The sequence below is a fragment of the Artibeus jamaicensis genome, unplaced genomic scaffold (genome assembly GCF_021234435.1).
Source record: "Artibeus jamaicensis isolate MK-2021 breed Jamaican fruit bat unplaced genomic scaffold, CSHL_Jam_final scaffold_474, whole genome shotgun sequence".
Lineage (NCBI taxonomy): Eukaryota > Metazoa > Chordata > Mammalia > Chiroptera > Phyllostomidae > Artibeus > Artibeus jamaicensis.
The window spans coordinates 41,773,378-41,795,483 of NW_026522046.1; the positions used below are offsets into that span (position 1 = coordinate 41,773,378).

Consider the following 22,106-nt stretch of genomic DNA (forward strand, 5'->3'; position numbering starts at 1 on the left):
TAGATCATAGCTTTGAAATGATGTTCGCTTTTTGTGTGAGCTTTTAAAAGACTTTTTAAAGAGCAGTTTTAGCTTAGCTTCTTGATTTTGACAGTTGTATTGTCTAATTTATTTTATAGAAAACAATGTTTCAGTTTTAGGAAACACACACTGAAGTGTTTACAAATAAAGGGACAGCAAGTCTGCAACTTACTCTCAACTGTGCAGAAAGAAAAGCACATAGAGCCCTGGCTGGTGTGGCTCAGTTGGCTGGGCACCGTCACACAAACCAAAAGGTTGTCGGTTCTATTCCCAGTCAGGGTACATGCCTGGGTTTGCAGGTTCAGTCTCCTGGGGCACTTATGGAAGGGATATGGTCACATTGCTGCTTTTCTCCCTCTTTTTCTGTGCACTTCCCCTCTCTCTAAAATAAAAAATAAAGTAAAATAGCCCTGGCTGGTGTAGCTCAGTGGATTGAGCACGGGCCTGTGAAGCAAAGGGTTGCCAGTTCAATTCCCAGTCAGGGCACATGCCTGGGTTGCAGGCCAGGCCTGGTGGGGGACACATGAGAGGCAACCACATATTGATGTTTCTCTCCTACTCTTTCTCCTTCCCTTCTCCTCTCTCTAAAAATAAATAAATATTAAAAAAATAAAGTAAAATATATTAAAAAATAAATAGGCAGACAATAAACAGATGGTAGATACTTAGATTCATAATACACACAAACACATATAGAGAGAGACAGAGAAAGAGAGAAAAAACTGTAAAGCAAATGTAACAAAAAATGAACATTTGGAAGGGCCACTTGGGAATTCTTTGTATTATTCTTACTACTTTCCTGGCAGTCTGAAATTATGTCAAAAATCTTTCAAAATTTTAGTACGTGGGCTGCCATTACAACTACCACCAACTTCTGGAGTTTAGAAGTCCAAAATCAAGGCAGGGCCTTGCCCCCCCCCCCACCTGAACACTGAGGGTTGGGTGGGGGCTCTTCCTGCCTCTTCCAGCTCCTGGTACCACATCTGTGTCTCAGGCCAGCTGACTCTGATCTCCGTCTCTGTGGTCACATGTCCTTCTCCGCTCCGAGTCTGTGTCCGAATTTCCCTCTTCTTGTGTGGGCTCCCGTATGATGTCATCTTAAGCTGATTATACCCTCAAAGACTCTAGTTTTAAATAAGGCCACACTCACAGGTTCCAGGGATTAGTGAAAGTTTAACATTTGGGAATCTGGGTGAGTACCTAGGAATTCTTTGCCACTTTTGTGACAGTCCGAAATTATGCCAAGATCAAATGATACAAAGCATGATCAAAAATTACCTCAAGACCTGGTCCATGTGGCTCAGTGGGTAGGATGTTGTCCCACAAACCAAAAGGTTGCCAGTTCAATTCTTGGCCAGGGCACATGCCTGGGTTGCAGGTTCAGTCCGGTCAAGGCGAATAGGAGAAGACAACTATTGGATGTTTCTGTCTCACGTCGATGCATTGATGTGTCTCTCCCTCTTTCTCCCTAACCTTCCCCTCTCAATAGCAAAAACAAAAGCAAAAACGAAAACAAAAAACCTACCCCCAAGGGCCCCATGTCATTGAGGCTGAAGCCCAGATGCTGGCCCACAGTGCTCAGGCCCCGCCCCCTCCCACCCTCTCTGGCCACTCCTGCTCCTCACTTCAGAGGTCCCTCTGACTCAGGCCTGAGTTGGTTCCTGCCTAGGCATTGGCAATGCCTAGAACATTCCTCCCCCAGAACAAGGTGTGGCTCCTGAGGTCTCCACTTAAGGTCACCTGTCCAGAGAGACTTTCCCTGATTCCCTGATCTAAGACTAGCTGGCTTTTCCTCCCCCTCCCACATTTCTGGCTTTGTGGTTCTTTAAACCAGTTCTCACTAGTGGACGTTTCATTACAAAGTGCTCTGTGATCGAGCCCCTTCTCTCGGATCAATGCTTTCCAAATGTTCTCATCTCATGGCACACAAACTAGTTCCTCAAGTTCTGTGGCACTCAAAAAAGTACAGTTTTTCCTGATCTGACAAAATCAGGGGTAATTTTTACTGATTTACTACTACTAATAATAGTAATTACCTACCCTTCTTGCTCCAAAATGATTTTTAAAAAATCAGGTGCCTATACTTGTATATAAGAATTTTTGGCACCAAGAATTAATCAGGTGCAACCTTATTATCTGAGGTGACCAGTAAGATGCAATTGTATGATATGACCTATATATTTATGGTTCAAGACAGGTCATTCCCACCGAATGGCTGTTGTCATTATTTAATCTAACAATCTGAAGGGAAAGAGGTCAGTGTCCCTGAGTAAATAGTCAGACACTGTGTGTTTTAAAAATTCTTGCGGCTCACAGGTTGAGAATTGCTGGCCTAGATGGTTTAGAAACAGCGGCAGGAAAGAAGCTCCTGTTAACTCTAAGTTGGGCTCTGTATCCAGAGCCTGGGACAAACTTGGGCAGGTGGCAGGGACTTGCTAAATAATTCTGGATGGGACCTGGGCACGCGGTGCTCAGCAGAGCCACTCAATGTGCCCACCTGTGTCCAAACCAGGAAGGACCACCCTTGACGCATCAGGTGCCGAGAAACAGGTTGAGCGGTCCTCCCTTCAGCCCTGGAGGACTCCAGGGCACACATGTTTAGCACACTGCTGTTAGCTTTGGCCTTCCAGTGGTGCCCAGACTCCTCCTGGACCGCAGCCCCAGCGTCCATGGATGGGGACCACCTGCGTGACATCTGATTTATGGGGCTTCTGTGACTTCTGACCTAGTCTCAGTGAGCTCAGGTCCCTTCTCTGACCAGGGAGAGAGTCCGCTTGCTGGGCGGAGGAGGGCGCTGGGCCGGCGAAGCTGGTGCGTCTCAGCACCGGGACAGGAAAAAGATCCCGATAACCCTCCCGCCACGTTCACTGTGAGCGCGTCGAGCCGCCGCAGCTTTCGGCCCCCGCGGTCCAGAGACCAGAGGCCACGAGCGCGTAGGCCCCAGACCGCAGCGGGTCAAGGGGCCCCGAGGGCGGGATATTTGCCGTGGCTCATCCTCAGGGCCTTCCGAGTCCTTCTCCTCTCCAGACGGCACGTTTAAAATTCATCCACATGTTTATTTCGCAGCACAGAGCCAGCAGTTACCTAAGTAGTAACACGGCCTCGGGACACCGGGTGTTGAGCGCGCACGCAGCCCCGCCCGACCGCGGGGTCCGGGGAAGAACGCGGCCCACCAGCCAGCAGTTGCTCCAAAGGAGAATGGGGGGTGGGGCGGGGCAGCGGGGAGGCGTGAGTCCAGCTTTCGGCTGCACTGTGCACAGTTGGGGGTGGGGTGGGAGCAGGGCCCTGGGGATGGGTGGGGCCTGGGGGCAGACGGGTCCGGACCCGCTGGGCGGCAGTGGGGGTGGGATGGGAGGAGCGGGGCTCCGGGGCAGGTAGTGTGGGTGGCGGGGAGAGACGAGGGGCTGGGCAGAGCAGGGGGCGCGCGGGCGTGGGGGCGGCCTGGCGCCTAGCACCTCCGGATTGGTTGAGAGCTGGCCTTCCGCCCCCGCCGCTCAGCCAATCGTCTCCCAGCCATCCCTGGACGCCGGATCCCTCCGAGGCCCGCCATCCCCCGGCTCCAGGCTTTGGATCGCAGTCGTCCCGCCTCCGCTCGCCGCGTGCAGACGCGCTTCACACGCCCCCTTCCCGCGTTCGGCCCAGGTGAGCACCGCTCGGCCCAGACCTGCCCAAGACCTGGGCCGAGGGGTCGTCTGGGTACCGGAACGCCCATCCCCCGCTGGAGTTGCATCATCTGCAGCCGCACGAGGAGGAGCTGGGCTGGCGACCCCTCCTGGTTCTCGGGGCCCTATCTCCCGCAATCCAGACCGGCCTGAAGGCGAGGGTTCAGAGCTCGTTCAGAGGGTTCAGGGCGCGGAACCCTACCTCAACTGCGGGCTGTGGAGGACGCAGGGTCGCGAGCCTGGGACCGCCGCCCTGGGACATGGGAGGGAATTATGGGATGATGAGCCGTAATGGTGCCCATCATTGATTTTTCGCCGCATTCCCGATGGGAAATGGCCGTTTCGCAAACTGTTCCTTTCAGCTAGTTGCATAGGGTGAGGGTAAATGTCGATGTAGCTGCGCGGGCGACAGTCGAGTTGCGTGCCCGTGAGGGGCAGGGGGCACGGGGCGCGCGGGGCCCTGCCCGGGCAGGGTGTCGGGTGGGAGTGGGGTGGGAACGAAAAACTGTTAGCCTCAGGATTATGACTCGACGGTGCCCAGATTCATTGGAGGACCTCGGTCTCCTACCTGGAAATTCTTACTTAAAAGACGACTTTACTACCGTCCGCACCCTGGACCCTAACCGTACCCCTTCCGGCTGACCGGTGCGCTAGTGCGGGGTGCAGTTGCAAGCACCACGACCTCAGGAGGATGTTTCGGTTTAAGGGATAGAAAGAGTGTGAGTCAGCCTGCAGTGGCCGCTGGCAGCTGAGCCAGGCAATGCGGGCCAGAGCCTGGGAGTTCGGACGCAGTAGCCAAGCAGCATGCCTTTGGTTTCTGCCGACCAGATCGATTTCCATCTGTGTTCCCTGTAGCGCCTTACCTTTCTGGAGTAGCTCCAGGGTGAGGCAAGTCGCCAAGAGGGAGAGGCCTGCATCTTGCTGGGGCCGAGTCCCCGTGGGATTGTGGCCAGTCCAGCAACCCAGCAAGCGCCCACTGGCCAGGGCAATGCCAGGCTGTTCACCTCTGGACAGTAGGGATGGGGTGGGGGGGAGGCCTATGACTTGGGGTGGGGGGCTTCTGCAAGGTGGAAGAATCACACCTACCCCCCACCCCCACCCTCTGATGGGGCAATGACAGAGGGACAGAGGGAAGGCTCTGTTCCCCATACCAGCTCAGCTTGGCCAAATAGTACTCATGTATGGATACAGCACATTTTGAATGAGTATATCCACTCAGTCATTGATGGACACTTGCTTTTTTTTTTTAATATTTATTTATTTTTAGAGAGAGGGGAAGGGAAGGAGAAAGAGTGGGAAAGAAATATCAATGTGTGGTTGCCTCTCATGTGTCCCCCAGTGGGGACCTGGCCTGCAACCCAGGCATGTGCCCTGACTGGGAATCGAACCGTGATACTCTGGTTCTCAGGCTGCGCTCAATCCACTGATGGACACTTGCTTTGTCTGCACATTTTGGCTACTGTGAATAGTGCTATTATGAATGCAGTGTGCAAATACGTTTCCATTTTTTAATAGATGCCTAGAAGTAGAGTTGTGGGGGGTCACCTGGTAGTTCGTTCTGTGGTTAACCTTTTGAGAAACCACCAGAGTTGTCCAGGGCACCTGGTGCCTCTTTCTGTGCCTGTTCTTGCTGAGCTGTTGGAATGAGTGCAGCCCACACCCAGAGGAGGCAGGAGAGAGGCCAGGCCCAGCAGCCACACGGCAGGCTCTTCGGCAGCATTTGGGAATGGTCTCAACATGTGACTTCTCTTCCCCATCCCTCTGACAGGTGGCAGCATGCCTTCTGAGACACCCCAAGCCGAAGAGGGGGTGGCAGGGTGCCCCCACATGTCAGGGGCACACTCAGCAAACGGGAGCCCAAAGCAGGGGCCTCCGGGGGGAAAGGACAGCAAGGATCTCCTGTGGATCCGGCCCGATGCCCTGAGCAGGTGCTCCTGGAAGCTGGGCAGGCCCATCACCGAGTCCCCTCATCAACACACTGCCTTGTAAGTCCCTGTTTATGGTCACGCGGTGGTTCATCCGTTACCTGGAGGCGGGGAGACTGTGGACGTGGGGTGTGACCACCCCGCCACCTGTAATCACTCTGATGGCTGGCGAGCTGCAGGATGGGGCACTTTATAGATGAGACCACCAAGGCTCAGAGAGGCCAAGGCTTGTTTACACTGTAGCCCAGCACCTAAGTCAGTGTCAGGTGAGAGTAGAGGCTGAAGACATAAAGGGTGGTGCCTAAGCCACACGCTGTGAGTGACAGGTAGAGGAAAGTTTCTAGTCCAGGTCCGTCTGGCTGCACACTCCTGTTGGAGGTGAGTGTGCATAATTTCAGTAGTTAGGGTTAGCACCTTCCTATGTGACACTAAGTCGTACATATTTCTCCTGGTCATGAACTAGTTCTTCGCAGCAGACTCTTTTCAGGGTTGACAAGAGACTGTGGGAAGAACAAACCGTAACTTTCTAACCCTTCCAATGGGACCGAGATGCAGCGATGAGTTCATCCTGGATAACTACAGCAGACACCGCTACACCTTCATACACTCAGTGCATTGGTATGAAGCGCCTACTACATTTTGTGTCCTGTTCTAGGTGCGTGAGATCTATGAGGGGCACAAGGGGGAAAACGGCAGCATCCCTAACCCATTGTGAAACTTAAATGAAGCTCACTAAATTTTAGGATTATCTTTATTTTCACAGTGTAATCCCCCAGAGTCAAAGACTATGCCTTTTAGGTGTCTGAGTCTCATTCTGTATAAACTCCTTTACCAACATTTATGATTATTGATTTTAGAACCAGGACTGGGGGGTGGAGAGAAGGGTGCCCTTCTCTGTGGGGGTCAATAGGTAGGAATGGAAATTTACAAGTCCATAAGCTCCAAGCATTGACCGCATCTCAGTGCTAAGCTCTTTGGAGGCCAAGTTGGCCGCTGGCCTTCAGACAGGACGAACCCTCGTGCCAAAACAAACCAAACCAGAAAAAAACAAAATGAATTAAACCAAACCGAGCGGTGAGTGAAAGCAGGGGTGAGGCGGGGGTGTGGCTGCTGGGGGTAGGCAGGCAAGAGAGGCCCAGGCTCCCGAGGGCTGGGTGACCTGACCCTGAGTCTTGGGGCGGAAAGGACCCTGCCCTCTCCAGTTTGTGAGACAACATTACTCCTGCACCTCACGTCCAGGCCTACTTACCCCGTGGTGAAAACCCCAGAGGGGATGCTGCCCCGTCCTGAAGCCCGGAGCCCTGCACTGCTTGTCCCGGTTCAGGCCCCGGCTGTGAGGGAGCTGGGCTGTAGCTCCTCTGCTAGCAGGACACTTGACCATGGTCTTGACCTGCCCACTGCCCCCTGCCTGGTGAGGGACGGACCTCAGCTTCCTCTGGCTGCTGCCACAGCCCCTCAGGTCCCGTGTGACCGGGCCACCCCCCAGCCCTCCAGTCCCTCCCCCATGTGACTGTGCAGGTGGTTTGGGCCCCAGCATTGGTCACCTGTCTCAAGACCCCTGTGGAGTGGGGCCACCACCTGGGGGTGGGACCAGGAGTCTTGGTGTTCAATGAGTTCAGCACTGGTGATGGGAACTCATTGGAAGTCTGAGGACCTCGGCAGGTGCATTAGAAACCCCGGGGTGTAGGAAGCTATTTCATTTCTTGAAACCCAGGCCTGTTGTGTATGTGCCTGCCGGGGTGTTCGGTGAGCACCGGCCCCCGCGGGCAAGGAGGAAACATCGCCACAGGGGCCATGTAGGAGGTGCCAGGTCGCGGTTCGCACGCACCCCAATGCTGTCCCTCTGCCAGCTTGGCAGGAGGAGACAGTCTGGGACCGGGACTGGTCTCGGGCACACGAAGGCAGACAGTTGGCCTGTGGGAAGGAAACGCCACACGGGCCCGGAGGTGCACCTGGGAATTGATCCTGACCCTGATCCTAAGGATAAAGTGACCAACCCAAGGTCTTTGTTCTTTTGTCCTGAGTTCACGCTTCATAGCACCTGTGCCTGACACTTTCTGAGTGAGGCCAGGTGCTCTTCACAGTCAGTGCCACTGCCTGGTCACCAGGCAGTCTGAAGGGGCTCTGCTCTGGGGTCACAGCGGTTTCCTGATCAGAGAGAAGGAAAGGAGAGGGGCGTGGTCAGATGCAGAAAAGGGAAGACTTTCTAAAAGGCTGGACTTGGGCCTGTTGTTTTGAAGTCAACTTTTGTATTTGGAAACAGTGTAACGTGTCCTGTGTCCCCTTCACCTAGCTGCCCATCCAAGCCATCTTCCATCGCCACCGTGCATTTTCTCTGTCTTTCTTTCACATTTCCCCCCAAAGGAATGCTTTGCTGACAAAACTCATTATCTGCTTGAAGGCAAAGACAGATCAGTTACCAGCCCTGCACCCTGCCGGGTCTGAGAGACCTAACTCTGGAGAAAGAACATGGGGGAGCGGGGCCGCAGTTCCCCTGGGCCCCCGAAGTTCTGTAGTGCATTTTCCAACCCGGGCAGTGATGTTGGTGCAGCTGACTGTAACTAAGTTACAGACATGGTGCACTTCATAGGGTTTTACGGGTGTGTGTGTGTGTGTGTGTGTGTGTGTGTGTGAGAGAGAGAGAGAGAGAGAGAGAGAGAGAGATGGTGACCTTTTATCCTGTGTGCAGATTTGTGTAACCCCACCCATGTCCCTTGTTAAAGCCAGTTCTTGGGTTTATTTAAAAGAATGTGCTGGACTGCCAAGGCTGATACCATTTTGTTTTTCTGAATAATCATGGATTCCTCTGTTGTAGGGCAAAATCCCCCCAAATCTTGCCAGATATCCTGCAGAAAATTGGAGACACCCCCATGGTGAGAATCAATAAGCTCGGGAAGAACTTCGGCCTGAAGTGTGAGCTCCGTAAGTGCCTGCTTCCTCTGTCCTGCGCTCTGCCCAGTGGCAGCTCCCTGGGGGGGGGGGGGTGGGATGGGCCCCTTAGACCCCCGTGGGGTTAATGAATGACTGAGACCGGGTCAGGTAAGATCCGGTAGAATGTGCTAGAGGGTGGCCAGGCGGGCCGCTCCGGAGCCGGTATCAGCGAGGAGGGGACCTGCAAGCCGAGGACCAAGGGCAATGGAGGGGGCATGTGGAGCCCCGGGAAGCCGGCTCAGGCAGGCAGCACGGGTGGACCTGAGCCGGGAAGGAGGCTGGTCTCCCCCGGACAGTGCAGGAGGGGTCTGAGCCCAGGAGCAGAGTGCAGTCTTCAAGTTTTCTGTGGAGGGGTAGGCAACCTGCCGATGGGGCGATGTGATGCCAGGGATGGTTTTCGTGATGAGGGTCTCAGTCGGCACCTGGGCAGGGAGTGTTTTTCTCAGTGATTGGCTGCTTCCTTGGGGACAGTTTATCTGTCACTTACAAAGCAAGAGTGGGAGTGTGGAGGCTGTGTCTCGCCTCACCCGACACAAACAAGGGGGTCCTCCCGAATCTCATCTGTTGTTTGGGGAGGGGGCTGCTTGGCAGGAGGGGGCGTCCTCGCCACCACTGTCTGCAGGGCAGGAGCCCAGGTAGAGCTGCTACGTTGTCACAGAGCAAAGAGCAGATGCAGACACCCTGTGGGGACCAGGCACCCTGGGGTGGGGTGAGCCTGAGGGGCAGCTTTGGTGGTGGGTGGGCGTGGAGAGGGGGCTGATGTACAGAACCAGGGAACACCAGGCCTGGCCCTTCGTCGTCCGTGGATCAGGCAGTGGAGGTGGCGGGGGAGGGCAGGCAGACAGCAGGGGTCAGGTAGGGGTCAGGGGCCTCTTCCCGTCTCACGATTTGTCTCTGGCTCCCAGTGGCCAAGTGCGAGTTCTTCAACGCGGGAGGGAGCGTGAAGGACCGAATCAGCCTGCGCATGGTCGAGGAGGCTGCGCGGGCCGGGACCCTGAAGCCCGGGGACACCATCATCGAGCCGACATCTGGGAACACAGGTGTGCGCTGGGACAAGCCAGGGTCCCCGGGCCTGGCTGGCGGCCTCTCCCCAGGCGGTTCACTGAGCCTGCATGCGCGCTGCCCCTTTGTGTCATTCCTGCTTCCTCTGGCATCTTACTGTCGGGCCTGCCTGGCTGATGTTTGCGGCTCAGGTCAGCAGCTGCACCGGAGGGTGAAAATCCATTTTCGTTCCCTGTAGCTGCCGTGTGGCTTCATCAACACACGGTGCTCCCTCCCGGTCCTGGACGCTCTCGGGGTTTCACAAGGCTGGTCCTCCTGAGGCCTGGCTCCTTGGCATGTGGGCGGCTGTCTTCCCCCTGTGTCCTCACACAGTCATCCTCTCTCCATGTGTCTGTGCCCTCATCTCTTCTTAGGACACCAGTCATGTGGGATTAGGGACCACACAGTGACCTTGTTTAACCGTGCTAACCTCTTCAGAGACCCGTCTCCAAATACCGCCACTTTCTGAGATGAGGGGGTTGGGACTTCGACATGGAAATTTTGGAGGACACAATGCGGCCCGTGACACTCTGCCATCTGGCCCCCAAGCCCATGTCCTTCTCACATGCGAAACACACTCCCTCAATCCCAGCAGCCCCAGCGGGTCTGGACTCCCTCCAGCACCCACTCTGCGGTCCAGGGTCTCATCCCAGTTAGATGCACTCGAGGCAGGTTCGCCCTGAGGCAGGCGGCTTTCCAGCTGTGAACCTGTAAAACCAGACAAGTCATGTGCTTCCGGTGGGACAGGCACAGGACAGACACCCCCTTGCAAAGGGAGAAAGAGGGAAGAGGGAGGGGTGCCAGGTCCCCAGCAAGTCTGAAACCTAGCTTGGCAAATTCCGTTGGATTTTCTTTAAGGTTTTATTTATTTTTTAGAAAGAAGGGAATGGCAGGGAGAAAGAGAGGGAGAGAAACATTGGTTGGTTGCCTGTTGCACACCCACAACCAGGGACCTGGCCTGCAACCCAGGCATGTGCCCTGACTGGGAATTGAACCAGCGACCTTTTGGTTTAGAAGCTGGCGCTCAATCCACTGAGCCACGCCAGCCAGGGGCCTCTGGGTCTTAAGACTTGACAGCAATCGTCTTTGGTTTGATGGTCTATCCTCTGGACAGTGGAACCAGGGAGGAGGCTGCCCTGCTGACCTCTGCCTGCCTTCCAGGCCACTTTGCCTTTCCCCGAAGGACCACCTGCACGCACAGCCAGCCTACAGCACGTGCTCTCACTGCTGCTGTCCTGAGTGCCCAGGACATGGTGTGGGCATCCAGCGAAAGCTGGGGGATTGGAGCCTGAGTTTGTGCCCCAGCTTTCTTCCCCGGGAGCGCCCTTGCCTTTTACTTCATCTCTGCATTCTCTCTCTTGCCCCTGAGGACAGAGAGGGACAACATGGGGCTTTCGGGAGTCCACAGTGCCCTCTCCGTGGGCCCTGGGGGCCTGTCTCTGGCCTCCCAGGCAGGGGCTGCAGGGGCTCGGGCAGGGCCTCACCTGGCGCCCGTGTGCTGTCCCCAGGGATCGGGCTGGCCCTGGCCGCCGCAGTGAGGGGCTATCGCTGCATCATCGTGATGCCAGAGAAGATGAGCATGGAGAAGGTAGGCCGGCGGCGGGCTTTCTCCCGGGACCCTCTCTGGGGCAGGAGGCCCGGCCAGTGGGGAAAGGCTCTGTTTCCTGCAGGTGGACGTGCTGCGGGCCCTGGGGGCTGAGATTGTGAGGACGCCCACCAACGCCAGGTTCGACTCCCCCGAGTCGCATGTGGGCGTGGCATGGAGGCTGAAGAACGAGATCCCCAATTCTCACATCCTGGACCAGGTGAGGTTCGGGGCTGCGGTAGGTGTGGACTCCTGGAGGTGGGGCATCTGTGTGGGGGTGGTGCCACATTTGCAGCAGGAGTGGGGGCTGCAAAGTGACTGACCCGGTGAGGGGCGCATGGTTGCCGACTCCTGGCTGGGTGAGACTTCCAGCCTGGGCCCAGCCTTTGGCTCTGCGTCAGGCTCAGCTCGTCACGCTGGGTGGCAGTGGCCTTCGCTGAGGACCCTGGATGCTCTCTGCAGGCATAAAACGCATAAAAACATTTTTTTACTAGACGCTCTTCTGCCTCACTAATTTTGTCCCCGGGCTGATTCAGAAGTCGCATCTTCTAAAAAGCTGTGTTTATCGTTTTGTGTTTGTTGAGGCTTCTAAAACTACCTGTGCCGTTGGCCCATCTTCCCTGAGCTGCTGGAACCACTCTGCTTGCACTGAGCTTATTTGTCTGTCTGCTGGAGACCCTGTGGCTGCTGCCATTTCAGTGTCCTTGACCTTCACTCACAGCCCCTTTGCTCTCCCTCCACACAGTACCGCAATGTCAACAACCCCGTTGCTCACTACGACAGCACGGCCGAGGAGATCCTGCAGCAGTGTGATGGTGTGTACTGCCACCCTCACCCCTCTGTGCATCTTCACTGTCCCTCTCTGATTGCCTGGGAGTGTACACATGATTGACTCGCTGCTTGGTGAACTCCTATTCATCCTTCAGAACCCAGATCAAATGTCCCCCCTCTGTGAAATGCACATTTTTCTAGAGCGCTTTCCTGCTTCTGTTGTGCTGTCTTGGACTTTGTGTGTGCCTCTCCTAAACACCAAATAGATTATACAGTGACATTTGTCTACCAAGCAGTCTGTCCTCCAGAGCTGCAGAAGCTCCTGCATGTGGGGAGTAAGTGTGTCCTGGGATGGTGCCGGGCTCACAGCTGGGGCTTCACGTTGCTGAGTGGCACTGGGCATCAAGCCCTAACTCGGGCATTGAATTCCATCTGCAGAGCCTGGGTGGGGATGTCAGCCATTAGCCTCCCATCTATACGGACGTGAGGCTCCTGGAACATTTCCTGTCTGGAGCCTGGGCTTGGCACTGGCTTAAGTGCAGCCTCGTTCCATGCCCGGGAGCCAGGCAGTGAAGTACAGGCATGTGCTCACCCAGGTTTTATGTGCGGGATACTCTCACTTGGCAAACACCGCCCCTGCCTCGGCACGAGGGCCTGCACAAACCTGTCTGCAGGACGCCTGGCCGGCGCTGGGCAGCGGCAAAGCACAGGGGGTTTCCGAGTCGAGCCAGAGTGATGGGTTCTGTCCTTCATGATTCAGCTCACTTGTTCAGTCTCCAAAACCAAACAGCATAGGAAGGTACCTCGTGAGGAGTCCCCCCGTGTCCTGTCTCTCTAGGCAGCCACCATACTGTCCTTCCCACACTTCCAGGCAGGCTTCACGCTGAACAGAGATTCAGGGGCCAAGTGTCATTTAGCAAAGACCCTAGTGAAGCTCACTGTGGCCCAGTGACGGAGCGCTTCCTAAAGATAACGGTGGCGGAAAGCCGGGGAAACTGGAGAAGAGTTTTGAAAAAAGAAAAACCTTGATAACCCGCCTTCATTTTGGTCAAGTGTGTTTTCACTTACTAGAATGTTCTTCCTGATGTGGCTTCTCCCCATCAGGGAAGCTGGACATGCTGGTGGCTTCAGTGGGTACAGGTGGCACCATCACGGGCATCGCCAGGAAGCTAAAGGAGAAGTGTCCCGGCTGCAAAGTGAGTGACCCGGGGTTGCTGGGGTGGGGGGCGGGAGGGGAGGGGAGGGAGGCTGCAGGCCCTGCCTGTTAGAGGAACGCCACGATCCAGTAAGCTGGGGGTGGGAGTCAGTTTGGGTGCCCCCAGGGACCACCCAGGAGCTCTAAGCTCTCAGGTTCAGGTCCTGCATCTGCCCCATCTGGGATCTGAGAGGCAGGCAGGGCTCGGGGTTTGGAGTTGAGTGGGCTGGGGCGGGGCTGCCAGAAATGCCTGCTGGCGGTGCTGAGCCCCCTCCCTCCCTCCATCCACCTCCCCGCTGGCCAAGAAGGGTCACTGTGCAGCCCTGCTCCTTGTGCCTGAGGCCACGGCTCCCTGGGACGTTCTGTGCAGGAGGCGCTTCTTGGAAAGCACCCCCCCGCTGTCCCCTTGAGCTGGGGTTCCTCCAGCTCCGGGGCTTCCCGGTTCTGAGCTGGGAACTGGGAGCAAGACCTGTGTCCCACAGGCAGATCGTTAGTGGGCGCCCGTTACTCCGGTCTTGACCCCCGATGATCGCTGGGCTGGTCCAGATGAGACTTGCTGGACACGGGCCTAATGCTGCCCCTTCTGTAGATCATTGGGGTGGATCCCGAAGGCTCCATCCTCGCAGAGCCCGAGGAGCTGAACCGGACGGAGGTGACAGCCTACGAGGTGGAAGGGATCGGCTATGACTTCGTCCCCACAGTGCTGGACCGGTCGGTAGGTGGGGCCCCGGTGACTGGTTCCGGTCCTCAGGGCTTGCCCTTTAACCAGCTTGCACGTCTGCATGCCTGGCTGAACGCTGGCGCCCGGCCTGGCTGTCCTGCTGAGGAAGGGGCAGAAACATGACTGCATATAAGCAGGTAGAAGAAATGTAGTCTCAAAGGTCAATACCAGATAACATTCTGCACATATCCAAGTACATGGTGTGACCTTGCTGGGCAAAGACTCCAGCAGGTTTGGCTTTGACCCACATACACAGATGAGGCCCCTGCAGAGGGAGGGGGTTCAGGCTGGTAAGCAAGGAGAACGTGGGCAGGGTAAGGACCCCAGAATAGGCTCTTTCTAAGGACCCAATAAGGGGCTTCAGTTGTGGGGTGTAGAGCCCAGCCTGCAGGCCATGTGGCCATCCAGCAGGAGCCAGCGGGCAGCTTTCACTGCCACGTGCAGAATACATTGAACCAGGGACAGGTAGAAAGCTCCCAGTTTGTAGACTTGGAGTCTCAGACCCCAGCTCGGGGGCTGGGCTACGTCCGCAGAGGGTCACAGCCACCTGGACTGCGGCCATCTGTGCAGTTGCAAACATGGCTGGGGGCCCCTGTCCCCACCGCACACTGCCCGAGCCCCTCCTAGAGCTGGTGGTCTGGGCCCTGCCCGCAGGTGGTGGACAAGTGGTTCAAGTGCAACGACGAGGAGTCCTTCGCCTTTGCTCGCATGCTGATTGCGCAGGAGGGGCTGCTGTGTGGTGAGTGGGTGGCAGCGGGGGTGAGGGACCGGCGGGCACCTGCCTCTGCCAGCTTCCAGTCCACATGGTACGGGGCACCCTTCTTCCGAGGCTGTGACGGCTTCCCCATGTGCCGTCCGTCTGCCCCAGACCTTTAGGAGGTCGGCCAGCCTGTCCTCCAGATTCACACCTGCTTCACAGGGGGGCAGGAGCGCCCTTCCACAGTGGCCAGAGCTCTGGGTCAACATTCCCAGGCCACACTCTGTTTTCTGTGTGTAACGACCTCACTGAGGGTGGGGCATGGCATGAAGCCCTGAGAAGGGTCTGGGGACACAGCATGACACACAAAAGCAGCAGCTGTTGGCTTTGCACTCCTGGGAGAGTCAGCAGTGGGGACTGGCGGCATGTGGCCCCCAAGTGGTGACTTGGCAGTGCTGTCAGTCATTGGTGCATGTGCAAGTTTTGGGGCCAGAGAGCTTGGGACGTGGGGTTTTCTCAGTCAAGACCAGCATTGGCCTTGAGGTGGGGGCTCCCCATCAGTGGGGGTCCCAGGCCGGGGCAGGGTGCTGGGAGGGCCTCCCCTGCCAGGAGATGGGACGAGGCTCCTGCCTGCTCACTTCCCCCTGACGCCGGCCCTCACGGCAGGCGGCAGTTCCGGCAGTGCCATGGCGGCGGCCGTGAAGGCGGCCCAGGAGCTGCGGGAGGGCCAGCGCTGTGTGGTGATTCTGCCCGACTCCATCCGGAACTACATGTAAGCAATACCCCCGCCCCCCAAGTCCTGTCCTTCCTGGCACCCCCTTGGGCGCTGCAGCTGTTGCTTTGCTGCATCTCCCGAGACCTGATGGCAGGGAGGCAGGGCTGGGGTCAGGGGCCCCGCAGACTCTGCTCCCGCCCTCCTGGGCCAGGCCTCCCCCCGAATTTCGGGGGCCCATGTTTTCCCTGCCTGCCGTGTCCACGTCTGGGGTCTTCTAGATGCGTTTAAACACAGTGCACGACCGTGGTGGCAGTGCCCGCAAGCCTGGTCCCACCGCCAGCCCCCCCCACACCCCCTCCACTCATGTGAGACCTCCAGGCCTAGTGCACCAGCTGAGGGAGGCGAGGACGCAGCGCCCTAGGAAGGCTCCGCCTCCCTGCCCCACCCGCCTGTCGTGTCACCCACGCTCTGGCTCGCCACCCGCACACATGTCCCGGAATCCAACCAGCGACCTTTGGCTCTGCGGGGTAACGCTTGACCCACTGAGCCGCGTGGCCAGGGTGGTCCTGGGCTTTCTGTGAGACCCGTGCCCCTCGGTGTGAGCACAGGCGGTGGCGAGACCCTCCGCCTAACCCTGCTGACCTCCCGACACCTGCAGGTCCAAGTTCCTGAGCGACAGGTGGATGCTGCAGAAGGGCTTCCTGAAGGAGGAGGACATCACGGTGAAGAAGCCCTGGTGAGGGCGCCTCTGAGCAGGGACCGCACCCCCGGACCACCTGCGGACACCTGTCCCTGGGACCTGGGGCACCTGGGCTGTCCCACACCTGGCTGCTCGTCCCCATGGTGTCCCTGTGTGATGTTGCCCTGTGTCCAAGTGTTTGTCCTTGACTCCTACCTGCCCCGCTGTCTTCCCTCAGGTGGTGGCACCTCACAGTTCAGGAGCTGTGCCTGTCGGCGCCGCTGACGGTGCTGCCCACGGTCACCTGTGAGCACACTATCGCCATCCTCCGAGAGAAGGGCTTCGACCAGGCGCCCGTAGTCGATGAGTCGGGGTCAGTCTCGCCACACTCAGGACAGGGCTGGCTGGCTGACCTTGGTCACTTTGCATAGGAATGTCCAGAGCATTGGCCCACATCCGCTGGATACCATGTCCCCGGGCACTGGCCGGGGCAGGGGGCTGGCTGTGTTGACCCCGTGTCCCACCACATTGCACGCAGTGTGAGCACAGGAGGCAGCGGACAGTCCCTGACCTTGCTCTGTGGAGAGGTCTCAGCGGAGGGGCTGGCAGACATGCCCCAGGGACCAACTGTCCGGGTTTTCCTGGGTCTGTCCCAGTTCTAGCACTGAAAGTCCCATGTCCTAGAACACTGTGACTCCTGCCAGACAAATACCCAGAGGACTTCCTGGTGTGCTGTCTGCCCGCATCGGACAGGCAGGTCCAGGGCAGGGCATCTGGTCACCGCTGTCTTCCCACCTCGTGTGCGCTCTCCATAGACAGGTGTTGAATTCTAGGGGAAACCCACATCCGGCCCCAGACCACGTGGGCTCTGAGCGAGGGCGCAGGAGGCCTGCTCTGCCATCTCCCCTGACCCTGCCCTGCCTTCCCCAGGACAATCCTGGGGATGGTGACTCTGGGGAACATGCTGTCATGCCTGCTCGCCGGGAAGGTGCAGCCGTCCGACCAAGTTCGCAAAGTCATCTACAGGCAGTTCAAACAGGTGAGCGCCGGTTCTCTGGAGCAGTGGCCCGGAGCCCCTTCTCTCCCTGGGGGCCGGCACTGCGCTTCCTGCGCAAGGGGGCGTTTTCCCTTTTCCGGAATGTCCAGAATTGGAACCCCCACTCAGGCAGCTTCCTCACGGGCTCCTTCACGGCAACATGGACGGAATATTCCTGTGGCTTTTCCCGGGCCGGTGGCTCGCCCAGTATCTCCTTCTGTGCACCGTGTTGGCCTCTGAGTCCTGTGTTGTCTCTACAGCTGCAAAAGGCTGCAGAGGCAGCTTGTGGAGTGACGCCCGCCTCTCCTGCTGCCTCGTGCTCCTTCCCTCAGCAGGCCTGGCAGCCCCCACCCCCCACCCCGTGAGCGCTGACCACAGCTTCTCTTCCAGATCCGCCTGATGGACCCGCTGGGCACACTGTCACGCATCCTGGAGATGGACCACTTCGCCCTGGTGGTCCACGAGCAGATCCAGTGTAAGTGGGCTGGGGGCAGGGGTGGCGGTGCTGGAGCCCTGCCAGGTGCTGGCCACCGAGGCCCAGCCCCAGGCTCCCGCATGCGCTTTGCTGCCGTGAGCTGCGTGGAGCAGCGGGGCCTGGTGCCTCACAGGCACATGAGCATCAGTGGAGCGGACCTTCAGCCCCTCCCAGCCTTGGGCACAGTTCTCAGAGAGAACCCCTCTGTGAGGCAGGCCTGGGCCTCCTTGAGGGCGAGGGTTGCAGTGTCGAGAATTGGGAGTGCCCTGGAGCCTGCCCTGCCCCCACCCCCAGCCGAGGGCCGTCAGGGCCTGGGTGGCCAAGTCTAACCCCTCTCCCGTCCTTGGCTCCACAGCACAGGACCAGGCCTTGGCAGGAGTGGTGGGGGGGCCTGCAGGTATGTACGCCGGCTGTCCCCGCCTTGGAAATGGCTCTGCGGTCAGGACCGTGGCTCCGAGGGCAGGGGAGGGCGTAGGGGCGCCCAGACCCCAGAGCTGGGAGGGGTGGGTTCTTCCCCTTTGTCTCACATTTACTTGTATTTGAACACCTCCTGCGCCCTGAATAATGTGAGTTCCAGTGTCAGAGCCCACAAACGGAGTGTCCTTGGGCACAGCCACAGCTGATACCTTGCGTGTCCATGGCTGCCTCGTGCTGCTGGCAGAGCTGTGCGGTTGTGATGGAGACCTGGCCCTTCACAGAGGTGGCCGACCCTCTGCGCCTGAGGGTCTGGAGCACCGGTGGCAGGGGCTGCACACACTGCCCTCCCCACAGAGGCCAGGCTCCTCCTAAGTGCCACCTTGCCTAGAAGTCCCTGAAACGTGGGTAGCTGGTCCCCTCCGGTCCTCCCTTGGGTTTCCTGAGGGGCTCTGAGTAGGCCAGCAGGGTGCCTGGCTCCTCTGTGTCTCCCGCTCCCCTAGCTGAGGGACAGATGGCCCTGGAGTCGCTGGGATGCGGTCTGGAGGGATAAAACGTGGCCTGGGCACTTCCCGCCGTCCCTCCGCGCCACCTGGCTCTCCGTGCTTCATGGCAACTGCGTCAGGGCCATCCCAAGAAACACTGAGCAGTGTGTGTGCCTGCAAAGAGGGATCATTGGACAGACTGGCTCACGTGACTCGTTTGGCAGGTCCCAGGATCTGCAGGGGAAGGGACAGACTCAAGACCCGGGAAGAGTCAATGTTTCAGTTCAAGCCCAAAGGCTGGGGAAGTCCCCTCTTTTTGGGGAGCATCAGCCTTTTTGTTCCTTTGGGGCCTTCGACTGATTGGATGAGGCTCACCCACACCAGGGAAGGCAACCTGTTCAAAGGTTGATCTCATCAAGAAACACCCAGAATTATGTTTGACCGAATCTGAGCTTAGCACTCCGCAGCCGGCTCACATTGAGCCATCACCTCAACCCCTGCACCCCACGGGGCGGGCATTCATCCTGAGCCCGAGAGAGCAGCACGGGCTTGAGGACAGTCTCAGCCCAGTGGAGTGAGCTGATGCCGCTCATGGGTGTGCTTGGTGGTGCAGTTTTGTGCTGGGACTCGAGGCTTGGGCACCCAGACAGACCCTTAGGCTGCTCGCCATCAGTGAGGCCCCTGGGCACATGGCCAGTGGGCATGGCCCAGAGAGCAGCACCCTGCTTTGCAGCCCCACCCAGGTGGCTGCTGTCAGACGAAGAAGGTGGTTGGGCTTCCATGAGTGTGGCCAGGTGCGGCAGACGCCGGGGCAGGCTCCTAGCTGGTTCCTGGGCCCACACTTTGTGATTCAGCCTCTCAGAGTGCCTGGGGCGGGCTCCACGCGGAGGTGCCTTTAACCCACTGCCTTGTTCCCTCAGACCACAGCCACGGGAAGTCCAGTAAGAGGCAGATGGTGTTCGGGGTCGTCACCGCCATTGACCTGCTGAATTTCGTGGCTGCCCGGGAGCGGGACCAGAAGACAAAGTGAGCAAGAGCCTCGGAACCCAGAGCTGGCGGGGCCACAGCCCAGCTCTGACTCCACACACACTGCTGCTCTTTCACTCTCAAACACTAACAAGCCATGTGCCTTTCAGCCACCAGTGCTGGGCGCTGCCCCGCTGCTTGGGGCAGCAAGGAGCGGGTGCAGGAGGCTCAGCCGGAGGCCAGTGGACACATTCATTTCCCTTTTACTAATACCTGACCCTTGGATGAGTAGAATGTGTTTTTCTTTAATTTTCTCTTAAAATGTTTCAATAAGGAAATTGCATTGAAAGGGAACTCAGCCAGGTTGATGAACCTAGGCAATGACAGGGCCAGGGTGGACTGAAGACACAAGGAAGTGCCTTTTCCAGAGAATGATCCAGAATGGGGCGCAGCAAAGGGGGCCCGGGAAACACGGATCAATCAGCTCAGCAACCCTCGCACGGCAGCGCCATCTACCCAGGGCGGGTTTGGTTAGAGGGGCTTGAGTGTTCGAGGTTTTTAAATGGAGGTGAAATTCACATACCTGAAGTGAACAGAATTTAAATGTACAATTCAGTGGCATTTATTACATTCAAGAGGTGGTGGATTACCACCACCTCTGTCAGGTCCCAAAACATTTTCCTCACCCCCTTAAGCAGTCATTTCTCCCCCTCCCCTCCCCCCTCTCCTGGAAACTACTAATCTGCTTTCTGTCTATGTGGATTTACCTATTTGAGCTATTTCAGATAAATGGGATCATACAGTCTGTGGCCTTGCATCTGGCTTATTTCACTCAACATGTTTTCAAGGTTTGTTCAGTAGCAGGTGTCAGAACTTTATTTCTTTTTATGGCTGAGTAACATTCCACTCCCCAGTTGATGGACACTTAGGTTGCTTCCACTCTATTGTGAATTGTGCTGCTGTGAACATCGACATAACACCCATTTGTTTGAATGACTCTTTTTTCAGTAATTTGGGGTGTAGACCCCAGAACCAGAATTGTGGGGTCGTGTGGTAGTCCTGTGGTTAACGTTCACAGGAACTGCCAGTCTCTCCCGCAGTGGCTACGCCATTTTATATCCCCACAAGCAGTGTGCATGTTCCCACTTCTCCTTGTCCTTCCCAACACTTAATTTACTTTCTCTTCTTCATAGTTACGGTAGTGGGTGTGCTGTGGCAGCTCATGGCTTTGATTTGCCTTTCCCTGATGACCAGTGATACTGGGCTTCCTCTCATTTGTGTTTCTGTTTTGGAGAAATGTCTATGCGGGTCCTTTGGCTGTTTTTAAAGTGGGTTGTCTTTTGTTGCTCAATTTTAGTTCATGTGTTCTGGAACTAGACCCCAATCAGAATCCTGAGTTACAGGATCTTGTAACTGATTAATCTGCTGGCTGTCTTTTCTCTTTCTTGATAAAACTTTGGGGCACGATAGTTTTCCATTTTGATGATGTCTAATGTACCTATTTTTTCTTCTGGAATTCTACCTAAGAACTCATTGTCAAGTCCAAGGTAATGAAAATGTGCTTGTTTTCTTGAGTTTTATACGTTAGCTCACTTTTTTATACATGGTGTGAGGGAGGGATCCAACTTCATCCTTTTATATGTGGGTATCCAATTATGTCCACTTATTGGAAAAACATTCTTTCCCCACTGACTGGTCTTGGCACTCTTGCTGAAAATTAGTTGGCCATAGATGTATGGATTTACTTCTAGACTCTCAGTTCTATCCAGAGGTCTGTGTGTTCATCTATAAGCCAGTGCCACACTGTTTCATCATTGTAGCTCTGTAATATGCTTTGAAATCAGAAAGTGTGTCCTCAATCTCTGTTCATTTTCAATATTGTTTTAGAAATCATGATGCATTGTGATGCATTTTTCCTGTTTCTCATGCGTGCAATTCTTTGAGCTTCTTGGATTCTAATATCCGACTAGTAATAGGTCCAGAAAGGAAAGAGAAAACAGAGAAGGAAATAATTCAAGAAACCATCCCAGACTAAAAGACATGGTTTTGCAGACTGAGAGGATCCACACAGTTCCCAACACAATGGATGGAGAAAGAACCACACTGGGAACATAGTGAACATCACTTGGGATAGTAAGATCCAACAGAGCTTCCAGGGGTGGGGAAGCCCAGCTCACACACAGTCTCAGAATGTGGAAGGCAGCGGACTTCATCTCCAGCACGTGGAGGCTGGGGGCAAGGGGGCGGAGCCTGAAAGCATCTGAAGGGAGATGGGATGGCAGCCAGGCCCCTGCTGTGAGCACCTTCTCCCGACAGCCGTGGCAGGTCCAGATGTCTCCAGCCAGGCAAGTGGCCCCCTGGCACAGGAGAGCACTGGAGGCATCCAGTGTTTACCCCCACACCAAAGTGAGGGAGCGAAACAAGGGGGAGATAGTGGGTTCCACCCGCCGAGGCCGTGGAGGGCTCCCGCAGGATGAGGGGGAAGGGAGATCCCCAGAGAGCAGACCCTGCACCCACAGACTACAGTGGCCAGAGGGCCCAGGGGCGACACTTCGACGGGGTGGAGGAAACAGGCCGTCCGTCCGTGCAGGGTCCTGGCCGTGAGGGTGGGTCACACTGCTTCCCCTCAGTTTCCTGTTGGGATCTTGCCAAAGACCCCACAGCAGGAGATAGACGCTCAGGGCCTGGGACTTTGTGGCCCTCCTTGGTGTCCAGCCCTCCCTCCTTTCATTAGCTCAGCCTCCTTGCCCTGCACCCACAGCTGTAACTAGGCTGGGGCAAGTGGGG

General features: G+C 56.7%; 1 protein-coding gene across 3 annotated transcripts; it reads left to right on the top strand.

Moving 5' to 3' along the window:
- The first annotated feature begins 3,531 nt into the window (after positions 1-3,531).
- CBS (cystathionine beta-synthase) lies at positions 3,532-21,240 on the top strand. Of its 3 annotated transcripts, none has more exons than XM_037144570.2 (17): positions 3,532-3,663; positions 5,452-5,668; positions 8,424-8,530; positions 9,445-9,579; positions 11,089-11,168; positions 11,251-11,385; positions 11,911-11,980; positions 13,041-13,132; positions 13,721-13,846; positions 14,507-14,591; positions 15,216-15,321; positions 15,923-16,000; positions 16,182-16,316; positions 16,874-16,982; positions 17,370-17,454; positions 17,810-17,851; positions 19,274-21,240. In XM_037144570.2, exons 2-17 carry the CDS (start codon positions 5,460-5,462, stop codon positions 19,381-19,383), a joined length of 1,704 nt encoding a protein of 567 aa, XP_037000465.2. In that variant the 5' UTR covers positions 3,532-3,663; positions 5,452-5,459; the 3' UTR covers positions 19,384-21,240. The 3 variants fall into 3 exon arrangements, with proteins under 3 accessions (XP_037000465.2, XP_037000468.2, XP_037000466.2); XM_037144571.2 differs by lacking the exon at positions 3,532-3,663 and adding an exon at positions 3,675-3,838; XM_037144573.2 differs by lacking the exon at positions 17,810-17,851.
- The last annotated feature ends 866 nt before the right edge of the window (positions 21,241-22,106 follow it).

Excerpts from the sequence above, each read along its gene's own strand:
- CBS (XM_037144570.2), top strand. The coding sequence starts at position 5,460 with ATGCCTTCTGAGACACCCCAAGCCGAAGAGGGGGTGGCAGGGTGCCCC. Across the intron at positions 8,531-9,444 it reads CGGCCTGAAGTGTGAGCTCC|TGGCCAAGTGCGAGTTCTTC; the intron begins GTAAGTGCCTGC and ends TCTGGCTCCCAG. Across the intron at positions 9,580-11,088 it reads GCCGACATCTGGGAACACAG|GGATCGGGCTGGCCCTGGCC; the intron begins GTGTGCGCTGGG and ends TGCTGTCCCCAG.